At 71.4% G+C, this 15431-nt stretch overlaps 3 protein-coding genes across 6 annotated transcripts; all 3 read right to left on the bottom strand.

The window, feature by feature from the left end:
* Nucleotides 1-443: 443 nt before the first annotated feature.
* NUDT16 (nudix hydrolase 16) lies at nucleotides 444-2917 on the bottom strand. The gene is made up of 5 exons (XM_045000703.1): nucleotides 2909-2917; nucleotides 2620-2692; nucleotides 2366-2538; nucleotides 1498-1770; nucleotides 444-1139 (listed from the first exon to the last, which is right to left on the bottom strand). The coding sequence occupies exons 1-5, from the start codon at nucleotides 2915-2917 to the stop codon at nucleotides 954-956; spliced, it is 714 nt and encodes a 237-aa protein (XP_044856638.1). The 3' UTR covers nucleotides 444-953.
* A 409-nt stretch (nucleotides 2918-3326) lies between these two features.
* NAA10 (N-alpha-acetyltransferase 10, NatA catalytic subunit) lies at nucleotides 3327-8140 on the bottom strand. Of its 4 annotated transcripts, none has more exons than XM_045000684.1 (8): nucleotides 8049-8140; nucleotides 7647-7745; nucleotides 7181-7239; nucleotides 6978-7023; nucleotides 6664-6779; nucleotides 5905-5949; nucleotides 5137-5230; nucleotides 3327-3588 (listed from the first exon to the last, which is right to left on the bottom strand). In XM_045000684.1, the coding sequence occupies exons 1-8, from the start codon at nucleotides 8067-8069 to the stop codon at nucleotides 3385-3387; spliced, it is 684 nt and encodes a 227-aa protein (XP_044856619.1). In that variant the 5' UTR covers nucleotides 8070-8140; the 3' UTR covers nucleotides 3327-3384. The 4 variants fall into 4 exon arrangements, with proteins under 4 accessions (XP_044856619.1, XP_044856621.1, XP_044856622.1 ...); XM_045000686.1 differs by having other exon boundaries at nucleotides 5146-5230; XM_045000687.1 differs by lacking the exon at nucleotides 5905-5949.
* A 1381-nt stretch (nucleotides 8141-9521) lies between these two features.
* AVPR2 (arginine vasopressin receptor 2) lies at nucleotides 9522-12986 on the bottom strand. The gene is made up of 3 exons (XM_045000702.1): nucleotides 12849-12986; nucleotides 11214-12024; nucleotides 9522-9970 (listed from the first exon to the last, which is right to left on the bottom strand). The coding sequence occupies exons 2-3, from the start codon at nucleotides 12016-12018 to the stop codon at nucleotides 9768-9770; spliced, it is 1008 nt and encodes a 335-aa protein (XP_044856637.1). The 5' UTR covers nucleotides 12019-12024; nucleotides 12849-12986; the 3' UTR covers nucleotides 9522-9767.
* Between the last annotated feature and the right edge of the window lie 2445 nt (nucleotides 12987-15431).

Genomic DNA, 15431 nt, shown 5'->3' with positions numbered 1-15431 from the left:
GGGGCTGCGGGGCGGGAGTGAGGGGCACCGGCAGGACCAGGCGGGGCAGGGCTGGGCTGGCGGGGGCTGCGGGTCGGGAGTGAGGGGCACCCGGGCTGGCGGGGGCTGCGGGTCGGGAGTGAGGGGCACCGGCAGGACCAGGCGGGGCAGGGCAGGGCTGGGCTGGCGGGGGCTGCGGGTCGGGAGTGAGGGGCACCGGCAGGACCAGGTGGGGCAGGGCTGGGCTGGCGGGGGCTGCGGGTCGGGAGTGAGGGGCACCCGGGCTGGCGGGGGCTGTGGGTTGGGAGTGAGGGGCACCGGCAGGACCAGGCGGGGCAGGGCCGGGGGCTGCGGGTCGGGAGTGAGGGGCAGCGGCAGGACCAGGCGGGGCAGGGCTGGGCTGGCGGGGGCTGCGGGTCGGGAGTGAGGGGCACCCGGGCTGGCGGGGGCTGTGGGTTGGGAGTGAGGGGCACCGGCAGGACCAGGCGGGGCAGGGCCGGGGGCTGCGGGTCGGGAGTGAGGGGCACCCGGGCGGGCGGGGGCTGCGGGTCGGGAGTGAGGGGCAGCGGCAGGGCTCAGGCTGTGGGTCCCTCCTCCCGCACAGCCCCTCCATGCCCCACACCCCCCCTGACACGACCTGTTCCATTTCCATCCAGGTTTATTAGTGTTGGGCCCAAAAACACCTGGGGGCAGTTGGGGGGGGCACCAAGGCAGGGGGCGGGACAGAGGTAACTTTATTCTTTAACCCCTTCCTGCCAGGAAGGGAAGAGTCACAGCTCCCCCCCCTGGATATTTTGGGGGGGCTGAACCTGCCCTCTGCTGAACCCCTCCCCCGCCCCAGTCACAGCTTCCCCCCTGCAAGTAACAGGGGGACCCCTTGTCATTCCCTCCCCCCCGGACACCTGGGTCCCTCTCCCCAGGCCCCGGCCCTGCACGGGACAGGCTGCGTGTGCCCCCCCCCCCCCCGCCCAGGGTCAGGGTCCGTTCCCAGAGGCGGCGTCGGCCCGGCGGAGCTCGGCCTCGGGCACCAGCCCCAGGGCCCCCAGCGCCTGGAGAAGCTGCTCCCGGGCGCAGCCCACGAAGCTGTTGGACAGGAAAGTGGGGAGCCCCCCGGCCCCATCCCGCAGCGTGTAGAGGGGGACGCGCACCAGCCCCAGGACCTGCAACGAGACGGGCCGGCTGTGAGCGTCCCCCCCCAGCCCCCCCCCCAGCGCCCCCCCAGCCCCCTGCCCCCATCCAGCCTCCCGCCCCCAGCGTCCCCCCCAGCCCCCTGCCCCCCATCCAGCCTCCCGCCCCCAGCGCCCCCCCAGCCCCCTGCCCCCATCCAGCCTCCCGCCCCCAGCGCCCCCTGCCCCCCAACCAGCCTCGCGCCCCCCCAGCCCCCTGCCCCCCATCCAGCCTCCCGCCCCCAGCGCCCCCCCTGCCCCCAACCAGCCTCCCGCCCCTAGCGCCCCCCTAGCCCCCAGCCCCCCATCGCTGAGTTCCCGGCCCCGGCTGCCAGGGAAGGGCGCCCCCCACCTCCAGCCCGTGGTCCTTGGCCTTCGTGGCTCCGGCCTCCAGGGCTCGCAGCTGCTCCAGGCTGAGGCGCTTGGCGTAGAAATGAGCCACCAGGCGCTGGGGCGTCTCCTCGCAGCGCGCCCCGAGATAGTCGCCCTCGGCCAGGCTCAGGGGGGCCGCCCCGGGGCCCAGCTCCTCCCGCAGCTCCCGGTTCAGCCCGGCCTCCAGGGAGCCGTCCTGGGGGTCCACGAACCCCCCCGGGAACCCCAGCCGCCCGTCGAAGCGCATCTGCATCTGCGGGGGAGGGGCAGGGTTAGCGGGGGGCTCTGGGGCAGTCCCGTCCCCCCCCGAAGAGCCCCCAGGGGAGCCCCCCGGGGCAGCCCCCCGGCCCCCGCCCCCCAGGGGAGCCCCCCGGCCCCGGCCCCACCCCCCGCAGGGGAGCCCCCCGCAGGGGAGCCCCCCGGCTCCCGGCCCCCCCAGGGCCGGCCCTGCCCCCGCCCCCCCAGGGGAGCGCCCCGGCCCCGGCCCCGCCCCCCCCAGGGGAGCCCCCCCCGGGCCCCCCCAGGGGAGCCCCCCCAGGGGAGCCCCCTGCCCCGGCCCCCCGGCCCCGCAGGGCAGCCCCCCGGCCCCGGCCCCCCCAGGGGAGCCCCCCGGCCCCGGCCCCGCCCCCCCCCGGGGAGCCCCCGGCCCCCAGGGGAGCCCCCCGCCCCCCGGCCCCCCCAGGGGAGCGCCCCGCCCCCGGCCCCCGCCCCCCCAGGGGAGCGCCCCGGCCCCGGCCCCGCCCCCCCCAGGGGAGCGCCCCGCCCCCGCCCCCCCCCGCCCCCGCCCCCCCCAGGGGAGCGCCCCGCCCCCGCCCCCGCCCCCCCCAGGGGAGCGCACCGGCCCCCACCAGCACGGCGTGGCGCAGCGGGACGCGCCCGAAGAGCCGCCCGGGGCAGGGCGCGCAGAGCAGGGCGTGACACGCGTGTCTCCAGCCGGGCCCGAGCTCCAGCGCCTCGGCCCGGGACAGGAGCCGCGACTCGCCCATCGCCGCCGCCTCCGGCCTCCCGTGGGGCCCCGCCCCTTTGTGCACGCGCGGTGGGGCGGGGCGCGCCGCGGCCAATCAGCGCCCGCCAATGGAACGCTGAGACAGCGCAGCCCCACCCGTGGGCGGGGCCAGTGGAACGTGAGCGCTCAGCTGGGCCGCGGGGCGGGGCGAACGGAACGTGGCGAACAGCTGGAGGAGGGGAGCCAATCAGCGGGCAGGCGCCCCAGCACAGCAGAGCCCCCCTGGGGGGGAAGCTGATGGACAGGAGGCTCCCCGCAGTGGGCAGGAAGGGGTGGGGGGCAGCACAGGGACAGTGGGGGGCCGGACCGGGGGCTGGGGGAGGGGCACATGGGCAGTTCCTGTAGGAGGCTGTTTGAATACACTGTGTGCCTCAGTTTCCCACACCTGGAACATGGTTACCGGGGCCCAGGCTGCTAATTCTTCTCACAGTGTGACGCCCCTGTGGCTGCCGGGAGGGGGGGGCCACACCCAACAACGCCCAGCGCCTAACAACCCTGGAGCCTGCCCCCCCCAGGCAGCCAGGTGGGGGCAGCCATGGGGGGGGGCTGTGGGGGGCAGGGGGCTTGGGACCAGCCCTGCTGGGCCGTGACTCCGTTACCTAAGGATGGGCCAGGCTGTGTCCAAACCTCCCGCCCTGTGTTCACCCCACCAGCAGACACACTCCGGGGGGGGGGGCGGGGGGGGCTCCCTTGGGTGCAGTGCAGGGGGGCTGCAAGGGCAGGTCCCAGGGGCATGTGACCCCCCAGGGGGCTGTTCCGAGCCAGGCGCCGCCCCCGGTGGGAGGGCAGAGACCACACACCCCTCACGGCTCAGTGGTGACCTTTATTGGGCTGGCGGCGCCGGTGCCCCACAGCGGGGCCCTAGGAGGCCGAGTCGGAGGCCTCGGAACTGTCCTTCACGTCGGTGCTCTCCGTGGCCTCGCTCACGTCCTTGCTGTCCCCCCCACTGTCCTCGGGGGCCCCCAGGCCCCCCGCCACCCCCGGGCAGCAGTCGCCTCCATGATTGGCCTTGTGCTCCAGCGCCGGCTGCCGGGTCCGCTCCTTCAGCTCCAGCTGCCGCCTCAGCTGTGGGGAGAGGAAGGGTCAGGGGGGGCCGGAGGGCAGGGGCTGCGGGTCGGGAGTGAGGGGCACCGGCAGAGCTGGGCAGGGCAGGGGCTGGGGGTCGGGAGTGAGGGGCACCGGCAGAGCTGGGGGGCTGCGAGTCGGGAGTGAGGGGCACCAGCAGGGCTGGGGGGGACGTTACTGAGAGAATCTGGGCCCATCTAGAACATGGGTGTAACCTAGTTCCTGTAGTGGCACCAAATGGCACGTGCAGGGGGGGAGCTGCGGGGTCTAGGCCAGCTTGTGGGGTGCTGGGTAGGATTGTGCTGTCCGGGTGCAGGTGTCATTTTGTAGTGGAAGTTGTGAATATCGGCTCTGTCCTGTCCGTGCTTCACACTCGTGCTGTGCCGTGGGGTGACACCCCAGACGAGTTGGGGTCAGCTCGGCCCGGCCGGCTTGGGGGCCCGTTACGGCCCATCAGCTACAACTGACCCACGGCGAGGAGGCGGATCCGCCTTGTGACTCGGCCAAGTGCCGGGCCTGGCCCATGTGACCCCAGGCTCCATGTCGCTGTAATTTTCCACAGGAAGGACCAAGAGGTTCTTACACCTGGAAACGCCGAGAAAAGGCCGAGGCCTCGTCTCCACCTGGTCCTCAATCCTGCCCCGAGGCTCGGGGGACTTTGCTCCGAACTGAAGCTCTGAACAAAGGGCTGAACGACCCGGCCCAGCGGGGGATGTTCCAGGGACGGGATTTGAACCTGCAGGGGCCATCGCGGCTACAAGCCTGAGCCAAGGACGTTGCCATCACTGGCTGGAATTGATCCCATGTCACCAGTTCTAGCTCCCGGCTGGATCTTTTCCCTTTCGATTTTAGCTTCTAGAGGGTTGGCACCAGCGGGATTTGGGGGGAAGATCCGATGTGTCTATTGACCTGGGTCTGGGGCTTGATTCTTTGGGATCGAGAGAACCTTGGTCCTTTACTGGGGTGTTGGGTTTCCTAACCAGCCTCCCCTGCCGAGTGGCGCAGGTGGGGACACGGGGAGACTGGAGTGTCGGAGGGAATCGCGGGGGGGACTTGTGGCTCCAGGCGGGGGCGGCTGCCGCGGGGGGGCTCTGCCGGTCGCTGGCAGGGCGGCAGACGAGCCTGGGGAGGGTCCGCTGGTCCCACAGCTTCGGTGGAGCAGAGCCCCCCCCCCCCCCCCCCCCGCCGTGCCGCGGCAAAATGGCCAGAGCCGCCCCTGCTTGTGGTTCCCAATGGGGGGAGACCAGAGTCCTCGGGGCTGACGGGTTTGGTGCCGGGGGGGGGGGGGGGGAACCCCAGCCAGGGGCCGTCACTGCCCTGTGTTCAGCGATTGGTCCTGAACTGGCACCTCAGTTGGGTCCCGCCAGAACCACAGGGCCAGGCTGGCAGGGGCTGCGGGTCGGGAGTGAGGGGCACCGGCAGGGCTGGGGGGGGGGAGCAGGGGCTGCGGGTCGGGAGTGAGGGGCACCGGCAGGGCTGGGGGGGGGAGCAGGGGCTGCGGGTCGGGAGTGAGGGGCACCGGCAGGGCAGGGGGGGGGACACACACACTCTCTGAACCTCGTCTGCCATCTGGGTCAGGTCCCGTTTCATGGCGTAGGCGTCCTCCCCGTCCGCGTAGTATTTGGGTTCCACCTCGCTGATCCTGGAGGGGGGGGGGGGGGAGCACGTTAGCACTGGGGGTGCCAGGTGTGATGGAGCAGGAGCTGTCGGTGTGGTTGATAGGTGAGAGCCAGGTCTGCAGCTGTAACCTGAGCCTGGCCTGGGGGAGGGGAGGTCTCACCTCTGGCTGGGGCTAGACAAAGGGAAGGGGGGAGTGGAATCAGTCGGCAGTTTGGGAGCTGGGTGGTGGGTTTTCAGGGGATCCCAGCCTGCGTGGGTTCGAATCCCACCGCTGCCACCAGTTGTCACGGAGTGTGGGGGAGTCCGGCCCTGCACCCCTCTTCCCGAACTCACGGTGACTCTCAGCCAGCCAGTAAAACAGAAGGTTTATTGAACAACAGGAACACAGGATACAGCCCAGCTTGTGTTCAGAGCCAGGACCCCTCAACCTGGCCTTTCTGGGGGGTTCAGGGTGCCTGGATCCCAGCCTAGGATCCCCTGAAACCCACCTCCCAGCTCCCAAACCGCCGACTGATTCCACTCCCCCCCCTCCCTTTGTCTCGCCCCAGCCAGAGGTGAGACCTCCCCTCCCCCAGGCCAGGCTCATGTTACAGCTGCAGACCTGGCTCCCACCTACCACCCACACCGACAGCTCCTGCTCCATCACACCAGGCAGACCCCCCCCCGCCCGGCCCGCCCAGGTGCCCCCGCACTCACTGGAAGTTGAGGGTGTTGGAGTAGAGGTGAAGAGCCGCCCGGTTACTGCAAGAGAAGGGGGGGTCAGTAAATGGGGGCACGAGGCACCATCAGGGCTGGCCCCCCCCAGGGACAGGGCAGGGGGAGCAGGGCTCTGGGCAGAGGTGGGGGGCACAGGGCAGTGGGGCTCAGAGCTGGGGGGTGGGTGAAGATTGTGGGGTTACCCAGACAGCAGCCGGGAGGCTGAGCTGTCACTGGCAGGCGGGGGGGGGGGGGGCAGAGGGTTGGCGTGTTCTCAGTGGGGGGGGTTTCAAGCTCCCGACAAGCAGCCTTTCAAACCCCGTCCGTGGCTTGCTGAGGAGACGCACACACGGCCCAGGTCACCCCAGGGCCTGGGGCCGATAGAAACCCCCCCGAGACAGCCCTGCCCCATGGGAAGTGTGGGGGGCCAATGACATCATAGGGGCCCTCACGCTCCCTCAACACCACACCTGGAAACACTGACCGGGGGAAGGGCTGGGCCCCCCAGGCAAAGGGGTTTTTCTCCTGGGCATGAAAAGCCGCAAGAACCAGCCGGGCTGTTTATCGCTGGGGGGGGGGGGGGGGCAGGAGAACCGTGGGGGAGGCAGTCCTGGGGCTGGGGGGTCCCCGGGTGGGATCCCAGACGGGGAGCAGGGGGGTCCCCGGGTGGAGCAGGGGGGTCCCCGGGGGAGATCCCAGACGGGGAGCAAGGGGGTCCCAGGCACTCCTGGGGCTGGGGGGTCCCCGGGGGGGGCTCACCTCTTGCGGACGTGCAGGGAGACGTACTTGGCGTTGAAGTTCTCGATCATGGCGCGGGACGCCTGGTCCATCAGCTTCTGCGCCAGCCCCAGGCGCCGGTGGGAGCGTTTCACGGCCTAGGGGAGCCAGGGGGGTGTCTTGACCTGCACCCGGACCCCCCCTGAACAGGGCACCCCCCCCAGTCTGCCCCACCCCCCTCAAATGGGGCGCCCCCACCCACACCTGCCCCCCTCGAATGGTGTGCACCCAGCCCCCCCAATAGCCCCCAGGCACCACTCCCCTCCAGCCCCTCCCCCCGTGTGCACCCCACGCACCAGGGAGGTGATGTGTCCGTGGGGCAGGTCGTCGGGGTCCTCTTCCCTAGGGCGACAGGAGAGGAGTCAGCATGGAGCCCCAGAGGCGAGCCAGCCCCACGGGCAGAATGGGGGGGCAGGGCACAGGGGAGGGGCAGGGGAGAGGACAAGGGGGGCCAGGGTGGGGATTGGGGGGCTGCTGACCCCCCGGCCCCACAACTCACATCTTGGCCAGCACGTAGCCCACGATCTTGCCGTTCTCGTCCTCGGCGATGTAGGAGAGCTGGGGGGAGACAGGTCGGGGTGAGATCGGGGGGCTGGGGGATCCCTCCCCAGGACACGTCCCCTCCCACCTGCCTGTAACCGGCTCCCCTGGAACACCCCCTCCTCCTCCTGGGGGGAAACCCAGGCGTCCGGCCCCCTCCTCTTCCTGGGGGGAAACCCAGGCGCCCGGCCCCCTCCTCTTGCTGGGGGGAAACCCAGGCGTCCGGCCCCCTCCTCCTCCTGGGGGGAAACCCAGGCGTCCGGCCCCCTCCTCTTCCTGGGGGGAAACCCAGGCGTCCCGCCCCCCGGGGACCCCAGGCGTCCCGCCCCCCGTCCCGCCCCCCGGGGACCCCAGGCGTCCCCCCCCCCGGGGACCCCAGGCGTCCCGCCCCCCGGGGACCCCAGGCGTCCCGCCCCCGGGCGCACCTGCGGCCAGGACAGCCCGTGGTAGAAGTAATATTTCATCTGGTAGTTCTCGGGCAGGCAGAGCAGGTTGCAGTGCTGCATGTTCGTCAGGTCCTCGGGCTGTGGGGGGGCGGCGTCAGCGCGGGACCCAGGCGTCCGGCCCCCCCCCGGGAACCCCGGCGTCCGGCCCCGCCCCCTCCCCGGGAACCCCGGCGTCCGGCCCCGCCCCCTCCCCGGGAACCCCGGCGTCCGGCCCCGCCCCCTCCCCGGGAACCCCGGCGTCCGGCCCCGCCCCCTCCCCGGGAACCCCGGCGTCCGGCCCCCCCCCGGGGACCCCGGCGTCCGGCCCCGAGCCCCCCGCAACCCCCATTCCCGGCCCCGCCCCCTCCCCGGGGACCCCGGCGTCCTGGCCCCGCCCCGCACCCGCGCGTTCCGGATGTTCATGGCTCCGGCTCCGGCTCCGCGTCCCTCTCTCAGCGGCGGCTCCGCGCGGCTGCCGAGACCCAGGGGGCGGTTCCCGGACAGGCCCCGCCTCCCTGAGCGGCTCCGACCAATACCCTGCCCGGACGGGGAGGCAGGTGGCCGCGAGCAGCCAATCGCGACGCGAAGCCGGGTTCAGCCAATCGCATGGCCATGCCGCCGCACGCGCCCCGCTCATTGGGTGCAGGCCTGGCCAATCGGCCGGAAGGAGGAGGGTTGATGTCACTAGGCGGAGTGGGCGCCGCTGTTACCCCAGACCGCACTGCCGGCCAATCGGACACCCCGATGGGCCATAAGCCCCGCCTCATAATCAAAAGCACCAATCCCAGTTCTGGAGATTGGTTATGATCCGGCCTTTCCCCTTTTAGCCAATCACAGAGCACAATTCCTAAACTGTCCAATCACCTTCTAGGAAGAGTTAAGTGACGCGAGGGCTGAGCCGACACAACCAATAAGAGGCCAGGAGAGAAGAGATTGACGCTTTCACTAGCCATTCACCGGCCAGCCAACACCTTCCCCTTAGAATCCTGCCTAGTCCTGCCAGCAGCCAATCAGAAGCTGACATGGCCTACGGTGACAGCAACATGGTCCAATGAGGGTGCAGCTAGAGACATGTGCTAAGGCTGCGAGCTTCCCTATAGCAGTGCCCCAATCCCCCCCCCCCCGTGGGTCCCTGAGGGGGTCCTACCCCCCAGCCCCACACAAAGGGGGGGGCACCAACACATCCAGGCCCCGCCCAGGGCGAGCTCGGAGGGGGGGCGGCACCTGGGGGTTGGGGGCTCTCGGGAGGGGCGGGGCGGGGTTTTCAGGGTGCTGGGTCCCGTCCCCCCCCCACCTGCCCAGATGTGCAGCCAGCGAGGCGCAGGCCCGAGGCCTGGGCGAGGGGCACAGCGGGGACAGGGACCGGCCGCACGTGGGTGAAACCCAACTGCGGGGGCTGGGAGCCCGGACTCCTGGGTTCTCTCTGGGCACCGGGGGGGGCTGGGAGCCCGGACTCCTGGGTTCTGTCCCCAGCTGGGGGTGGGGTGGGGTGGGGCTGGGAGCCCGGACTCCTGGGTTCTCTCCCCAGCTGGGGGCGGGCTGGGAGCCCGGACTCCTGGGTTCTATCCCCAGCTGGGGGTGGGGTGGGGCTGGGAGCCCGGACTCCTGGGTTCTCTCTGGGCACCGGGAGGGCGTGGAGCCCGGACTCCTGGGTTCTCTCTGGCACCGCGGGGGCTGGGAGCCCGGACTCCTGGGTTCTGTCCTGGCTCTGGGCACGGAGGGGCGGTATCCAAAAGCAGGTGGAAGTAGAGCTGTTTGTGGCGCCATCTACTGGTGATCAGACCAAACTACACCGCATCCATCTACCTCCCCCTACACCCCGCTGGTGCCCCTCGCTCCCGGCCCCCCCTTTCCCCAGTGATCACAGACCCTCTCTCTCCTTCCCCGCTTTTATTGGGGTGACTTTCACAGGCGCCGGTTTGGCCCCTCAGGGAGTGAGGTGTAAACGGGGGTCCCTTTGCTCCCCCAAATGGACCCAGGCCTCACCCACGTGTGACCCCCCAGCCAGATTCCCCTGCTGGCCCCTCCAGGAACCCCCCCAAAGCCCGAGCACTCCTCCCCCGGCTTGGCTTGTAGGACACCGTGTCTGTCCCTGGGGCCCCCGGCTGCCCGTGGGGGCTCTCAGGCCGGGGGGTCCCGGCTCAGCACTGAGGTGCCTGTGAGGGTGGAGTCGCTGGGCAGGGACCCGGCGCGGGGCCGGGGCAGCCGGGGGCACACGAGGCGGCTCAGCTCCCCCGAGACGCTGCTGCTGAAAGCCCCGTAAATCCAGGGGTTCGTGCAGCTGTTCAGGCTGGCGAGTAACATCAGCAGGGTGAAGGCTGGTCCTGGGGGGAAAGGGGGGAAGGTCAGCTCTGCGAGTGCCCCTCACTCCCGACCCGCAGCCCCCAGCTCTGCCGGTGCGCCTCACTCCCGACCCGCAGCCCCCAGCTCTGCCGGTGCGCCTCACTCCCGACCCGCAGCCCCCAGCTCTGCCGGTGCCCCTCACTCCCGACCCGCAGCCCCCAGCCCTGCCGGTGCCCCTCACTCCCGACCCGCAGCCCCCAGCTCTGCCGGTGCCCCTCACTCCCGACCCGCAGCCCCCAGCTCTGCCGGTGCGCCTCACTCCCGACCCGCAGCCCCCAGCCCTGCCGGTGCCCCTCACTCCCGACCCGCAGCCCCCCTGCTCTGCCGGTGCCCCTCACTCCCGACCCGCAGCCTCCAGCTCTGTCGGTGCCCCTCACTCCCGATCCGCAGCCCCTGCCAGCCCAGCCCTGTCAGTGCCCCTCACTCCCGACCGGCAGCCTCCTAGTGAGGTCTCTGGGCTCAGAACTGGGCGGGGCTGGAGGGGTGCAGGGGGGCGAGGTGTCTGGGCAGGGCAGATGCTGAGGGGGAAGTCTCCAGGCAGATGGGGTGGAGGCGGGGGGGTCCAGGGGGAGGTCTCTGGGCCGGGGAGAGGGAAATTGCAGGGGGGGGAGGTCTCCAGGCGGGGGGGGGTGCAGGGGGGGAGGTCTCCAGGGCGGGGCAGGGGCTGTGCTGGGGGGGAGGTCTCCAGGCAGGGGGGGGTGCAGGGGGGGAGGTCTCCAGGGCGGGGGGAGGGGCTGTGCAGGGGGGAGGTCTCCAGGCAGGGGGGGGTGCAGGGGGGGAGGTATCCAGTGCGGGGCGAGGGGCTGTGCTGGGGGGGAGGTCTCCAGGGCGGGGGGAGGGGCTGTGCTGGGGGGGAGGTCTCCAGGCAGGGGGGGTGCAGGGGGGGAGGTATCCAGGGCGGGGCCGGGGAGGTGCTGGGGGGGAGGTCTCCAGGCCGGGGGGGGGTCAGGGGGGGAGGTCTCCAGGGCGGGGGGAGGGGCTGTGCTGGGGGGGAGGTCTCCAGGCAGGGGGGGTGCAGGGGGGGAGGTCTCCAGGCAGGGGGGGGTGCAGGGGGGGAGGTCTCCAGGGCGGGGCAGGGGCTGTGCTGGGGGGGAGGTCTCCAGGCAGGGGGGGGTGCAGGGGGGGAGGTCTCCAGGGCGGGGGGAGGGGCTGTGCTGGGGGGAGGTCTCCGGGACAGGGGGAGGGGCCGGGGGGGGGAGGTCTCCAGGCCGGGGGGGGTCTCACCTTCCACAGGCGCCCGGGGGTCCCACACGGCCCAGAGCTGGACGCAGAAGTAGGGGGCCCAGCAGAGCACGTAGACCAGCACGATGACCAGCGTCATGCGCAGCGTCTTGGCCACGGCCGCCGAGACCCCCCTGCCCTGGGCCCCCCGGGGGCCCCGCCCCAGGCTCCTGGCCACCTCGCGGAAGATCAGGGCCTGGCAGGCGGCGATGAAGAGGGTGGGCAGGGCGAAGACCATGAGGGTGACCCAGCTGACGTAGGCCCGGGCCCCCCAGGGCTCGGCGAAGGTGGCCCAGCACTCGCTGGCTCCCTCGGGCAGCCGCACCTTGGAGAAGATGAACAGCTGCGGCAGGCTGAGGAGCAGCGCGGATCCCCACGCTGCCACCAACGGGGCCTTCCAGCTGACGCGGCCCCGGCGGAAGGCCACCGCCGGCCGGCAGATGGCCCGGTGCCGGTCGTAGGTCATGGCCAGGATGACGTAGGACGAGGCGAACATGGCCACCACCTGCAGGTACTTGACGGCCCGGCACAGGGGGTCGGGGCCCAGGAACCGGTCGGTGACGTCCCACAGCAGCTGCGGCAGCACCTGGAAGAGGGCCACCGCCAGGTCGGCCAGGCAGAGGTGGCACATGAAGCGGTGCATGGGGGCGGAGCGGGCGCGGCGCCGGCCCAGCGCCGCCAGCACCAGCCCGTTGCTCAGCGTGGCCAGCACGAAGACCACGCTCAAGACGGTCACCTCGGCCACGGCCAGGGCCGGGTCGCGGTCGTCCGGGAGGGAGGCGTTGGGAGCCAGGGAGGCGTTGGCCATGGCGGGCTGGAGGGAGAGGGACGGGGTGAGGGGGGGGGCAGCACCACAGCGCAGCAAGGCAGGGTCCTGGGACAGTGCGAAGCCGCACAACAACGCGCCGGCACCTTGTCAATCTCAGGCACGATCCTGCAGCGCTGGGGGACAACGCGGCAGAACCAGGGCCGGCCGCAGCCACACCCAGGCGGGCTGGGCAGGTCAGTCGCGCAATGCCGCCCTCGACCCCCCACGGCAGCACCGGCCGGGAAGAGGCCACCCCAGGCTGCGACACAAGCTCCCGATGCAGCCGCGCCGGCGCCGGCCGAGCCAACGCCGCAGGGTCGGGGACGTTGCGAACGCGACGCACAATTCAGTGCAGGGCACCAGGCCAATGCAACACAACCACAACCGGCCCCTCGGCAAAGCCCCGTCACACCCTCCAGACGGGCACCTGGGCTGCTCCCCCAGACTGCACCCGTCTGCGCGGAGACATGGGATCCTCGGCCGGCGCCCCAGGAGGGCCAGGGACCCCCATTCACATAGGGAAACTGAGGCACAGGGAGGGCAAATCACTTGGCCATGGTCACCCAGTGAGTCAGTAACAAGTCGGGGAGAAAACCCAGGAGTCCGGGCTCCCAGTCCCCCCTCCCCCGGCTCTAACCACTAGCCCCCCCCACTTCACCTGGGTCTCCCAGCCCCCACTCCTAGCTCTGCACCTCTCCTACAGCCCCCTGGGTCCCAACTCTGCTGCTACCCCCAGTTCTGGGAGGGGGCTGGTGGGTTGGAGCAGGCATGGGGGGGGGGCCAGGACGCCTGGGTTCTCTCCGAACGATCAAGAGGGGCCCTGCACTTACCTTTCTGCAGAACACCCACCAGCTGCAGGGTCACCCCCAGAATGAACCCAGCCACAGAGACCCCCCTCCCGATCTCCTGGGTTCTTTTCCCAGCCCCCCCTTCCTTGGAGAGGTGGAAGCGCAAGCGCCGGACCCCCGAGAAGGCAGCTGGGGCTCTGCTGAGACCGGGCAGAGGAATGGGGGGGCTGGGGCGGGGTGAGAGAAGGGAGGCGGGTCCTGGAGTCCAGCCAGAATAAATAAAGATCTTGGTAGATTCTGACCCCCAGCGGGATGGGGGTGGGGTCCTGCCTTCCCGGAGCTGGGCCAGAACCCAGGAGTCCTGGCTCCCAGCCCCCTGCTCTGACCCACCAGTCCCCCCTCCCCCAGCCAGGAGAGAACCCAGGAGTCCGGGCTCCCAGCCCCCCCCTGCTCTAACCACCAGCCCCCCTCTCCTCCCCGAGCCCAGGAGAGAACCCAGGAGTCCTGGCTCCCAGCCCCCTGCTCTGACCCACCAGCCAGGAGAGAACCCAGGAGTCCGGGCTCCCAGCGCCCCCCCCCCCCCGAGATTTAGGGACTTTAAGACTGTTACAACAGCTTCCCCCTGCCCAGGAATTCACCCCCCCCCCGTCTAGCACGTCATTCAACGCCTCATTAGTTGGGGACTCATGCTGGAAGATGGTATCAGCTTCTAGGGACTGGGGCAGGGGCCGGGAGCCCGGACGCCTGGGTTCTCTCCTGGCTCTGGGGAGGGGAGGGAAGGGGGGCTGGTGGGTCAGAGCTGGGGGGAGCCCAGGACCTGGCCAGCAGGAGCTGCGGGTCGGGAGTGAGGGGCACCGGCCAGGCTGGGGGGGCTGCGGGTCGGGAGTGAGGGGCACCGGCCAGGCTGGGGGGGCTGCGGGTCGGGAGTGAGGGGCACCACCTGTGGGGCTGGAATTTCCTGTTGCGGCTTCACTGGGCAGCCGGAATCACCATAAAATTGTTTCCTCGTTTTTCAGCCCCGTCCCCGCGGCCAGTCACCACCCCTAATGCAGGGCTGGGAGCCCGGACTCCTGGGTTCTCTCCCCGGCTCTGGGAGGGGAAGGGGGGCTGGTGGTTAGAGCAGGGGGGGCTGGGAGCCCGGACTCCTGGGTTCTCTCCCCGGCTCTGGGAGGGGAGTGGGGGCTGGTGGGTCAGAGCAGGGGGAGCTGGGAGCCAGGACTCCTGGGTTCTCTCCCCGGCTCTGGGAGGGGAGTGGGGGCTGGTGGGTTGGAGCCGGGGGGGCTGGGAGCCAGGATTCCTGGGTTCCCTCCCTGGCTCTGGGAGGGCAGTGGGGGCTGGTGGTTAGAGCAGGGGGGCGGGTGAGATCCCTGGGGGGGCCATTCCCGTGGGGGGAGCAGCCCAGCTCCTGGGTCCCAGGCTGGGGGGGTCGGGGGGGGCACCCCGGGGCTCGCGGACAGAGAAGCCTCCGGACGCAGCCGCCTGAAAGGAGTAAAAAGGATTCGCTTTATTCTGACCAGGCAGATTCAGCTCCGGACCCAGGCGTCCGGCAGACCCAGCCCACCCACACCCCGGCAGCGCCCCCTGCTGGGACACAGACATCACAGCTCTGGGAGGGGAGTGGGGGCTGGTGGTTAGAGCAGGGGGGGCTGGGAGCCAGGACTCCTAGGTTCTCTCCCGGCTCTGGGAGGGCAGTGGGGGGCTGGGGGTGGCGGGATCTGGAGTTTGGGGGTTCAGGGGGAAGTGGGGGGCTGGGGTGGCGGGATCTGGGGTTTGGGGGTTCAGGAGGAAGTGGGGGGCTGGGGGCGGTGGGATGTGGGGTTTGGGGGATCAGGGGGAAGTGGGGGGCTGGGGGTGGCGGGATCTGGAGTTTGGGGGTTCAGGTGGAAGTGGGGGCTGGGGGGCGGTGGGATGTGGGGTTTGGGGGTTCAAGGGGAAGTGGGGGGCTGGGGGTGGCGGGATGTGGGGTTTGGGGGATCAGGGGGAAGTGGGGGGCTGGGGGTGGCGGGATCTGGTGTTTGGGGGTTCAGGGGGAAGTGGGGGGCTGGGGGTGGCGGGATCTGGGGTTTGGGGGATCAGGGGGAAGTGGGGGGCTGGGGTGGCGGGATCTGAGGTTTGGGGGTTCAGGGGGAAGTGGGGGCTGGGGGGGCGGTGGGATGTGGGGTTTGGGGGTTCAGGAGGAAGTGGGGGGCTGGGGGGCGGTGGGATGTGGGGTTTGGGGTTCAGGGGGAAGTGGGGGGCTGGGGGCGGTGGGATGTGGGGTTTGGGGGATCAGGGGGAAGTGGGGGGCTGGGGGTGGCGGGAGATGGAGTTTGGGGGTTCAGGTGGAAGTGGGGGCTGGGGGGCGGGGGGATGTGGGGTTTGGGGGTTCAGGGGGAAGTGGGGGGCTGGGGGTGGGGGGGTTTGGGGGTTCAGGGGGAAGTGGGGTCTGGGGGCGCGGTGGGATGTGGGGTTTGGGGGTTCAGGGGGAAGTGGGGGGCTGGGGGCGGTGGGATGTGGGGTTTGGGGGTTCAGGGGGAAGTGGGGGGCTGGGGGGGCGGTGGGATGGGGGGTTTGGGGGTTCAGGGGGAAGTGGGGGGCTGGGGGTGGCGGGATGTGGGATTTGGGGGTTCAGGGGGAAGTGGGGGC

The sequence above is a fragment of the Mauremys mutica genome, unplaced genomic scaffold, assembly GCF_020497125.1.
Source record: "Mauremys mutica isolate MM-2020 ecotype Southern unplaced genomic scaffold, ASM2049712v1 000710F_np12_obj, whole genome shotgun sequence".
Lineage (NCBI taxonomy): Eukaryota > Metazoa > Chordata > Testudines > Geoemydidae > Mauremys > Mauremys mutica.
The sequence above is the reverse complement of the archived record's forward strand: the minus strand, read 5'-3'. Positions and strand labels throughout refer to the sequence as shown.

Bases quoted from the DNA above. Each gene is read 5' to 3' on its own strand.
- NUDT16 (XM_045000703.1), bottom strand. The intron at 1,771-2,365 runs GTGGGGGCCGGT...CCTCCCCCGCAG, and splicing joins CGCTGCGCCACGCCGTGCTG to ATGCAGATGCGCTTCGACGG. The intron at 1,140-1,497 runs GTGGGGGGCGCC...GTCTCGTTGCAG, and splicing joins CCAAGGACCACGGGCTGGAG to GTCCTGGGGCTGGTGCGCGT.
- NAA10 (XM_045000684.1), bottom strand. From the start codon at position 8,069: ATGAACATCCGGAACGCGCGG. The intron at 6,780-6,977 runs GTGCGTGGGGTG...TGGCTCCCCTAG, and splicing joins ACGGACACATCACCTCCCTG to GCCGTGAAACGCTCCCACCG. The intron at 5,950-6,663 runs GTGAGCCCCCCC...CTTCTCTTGCAG, and splicing joins TCCCTGCACGTCCGCAAGAG to TAACCGGGCGGCTCTTCACC.
- AVPR2 (XM_045000702.1), bottom strand. From the start codon at position 12,018: ATGGCCAACGCCTCCCTGGCTCCCAACGCCTCCCTCCCGGACGACCGC. The intron at 9,971-11,213 runs GTGAGACCCCCC...CTTTCCCCCCAG, and splicing joins CCCCCGGGCGCCTGTGGAAG to GACCAGCCTTCACCCTGCTG.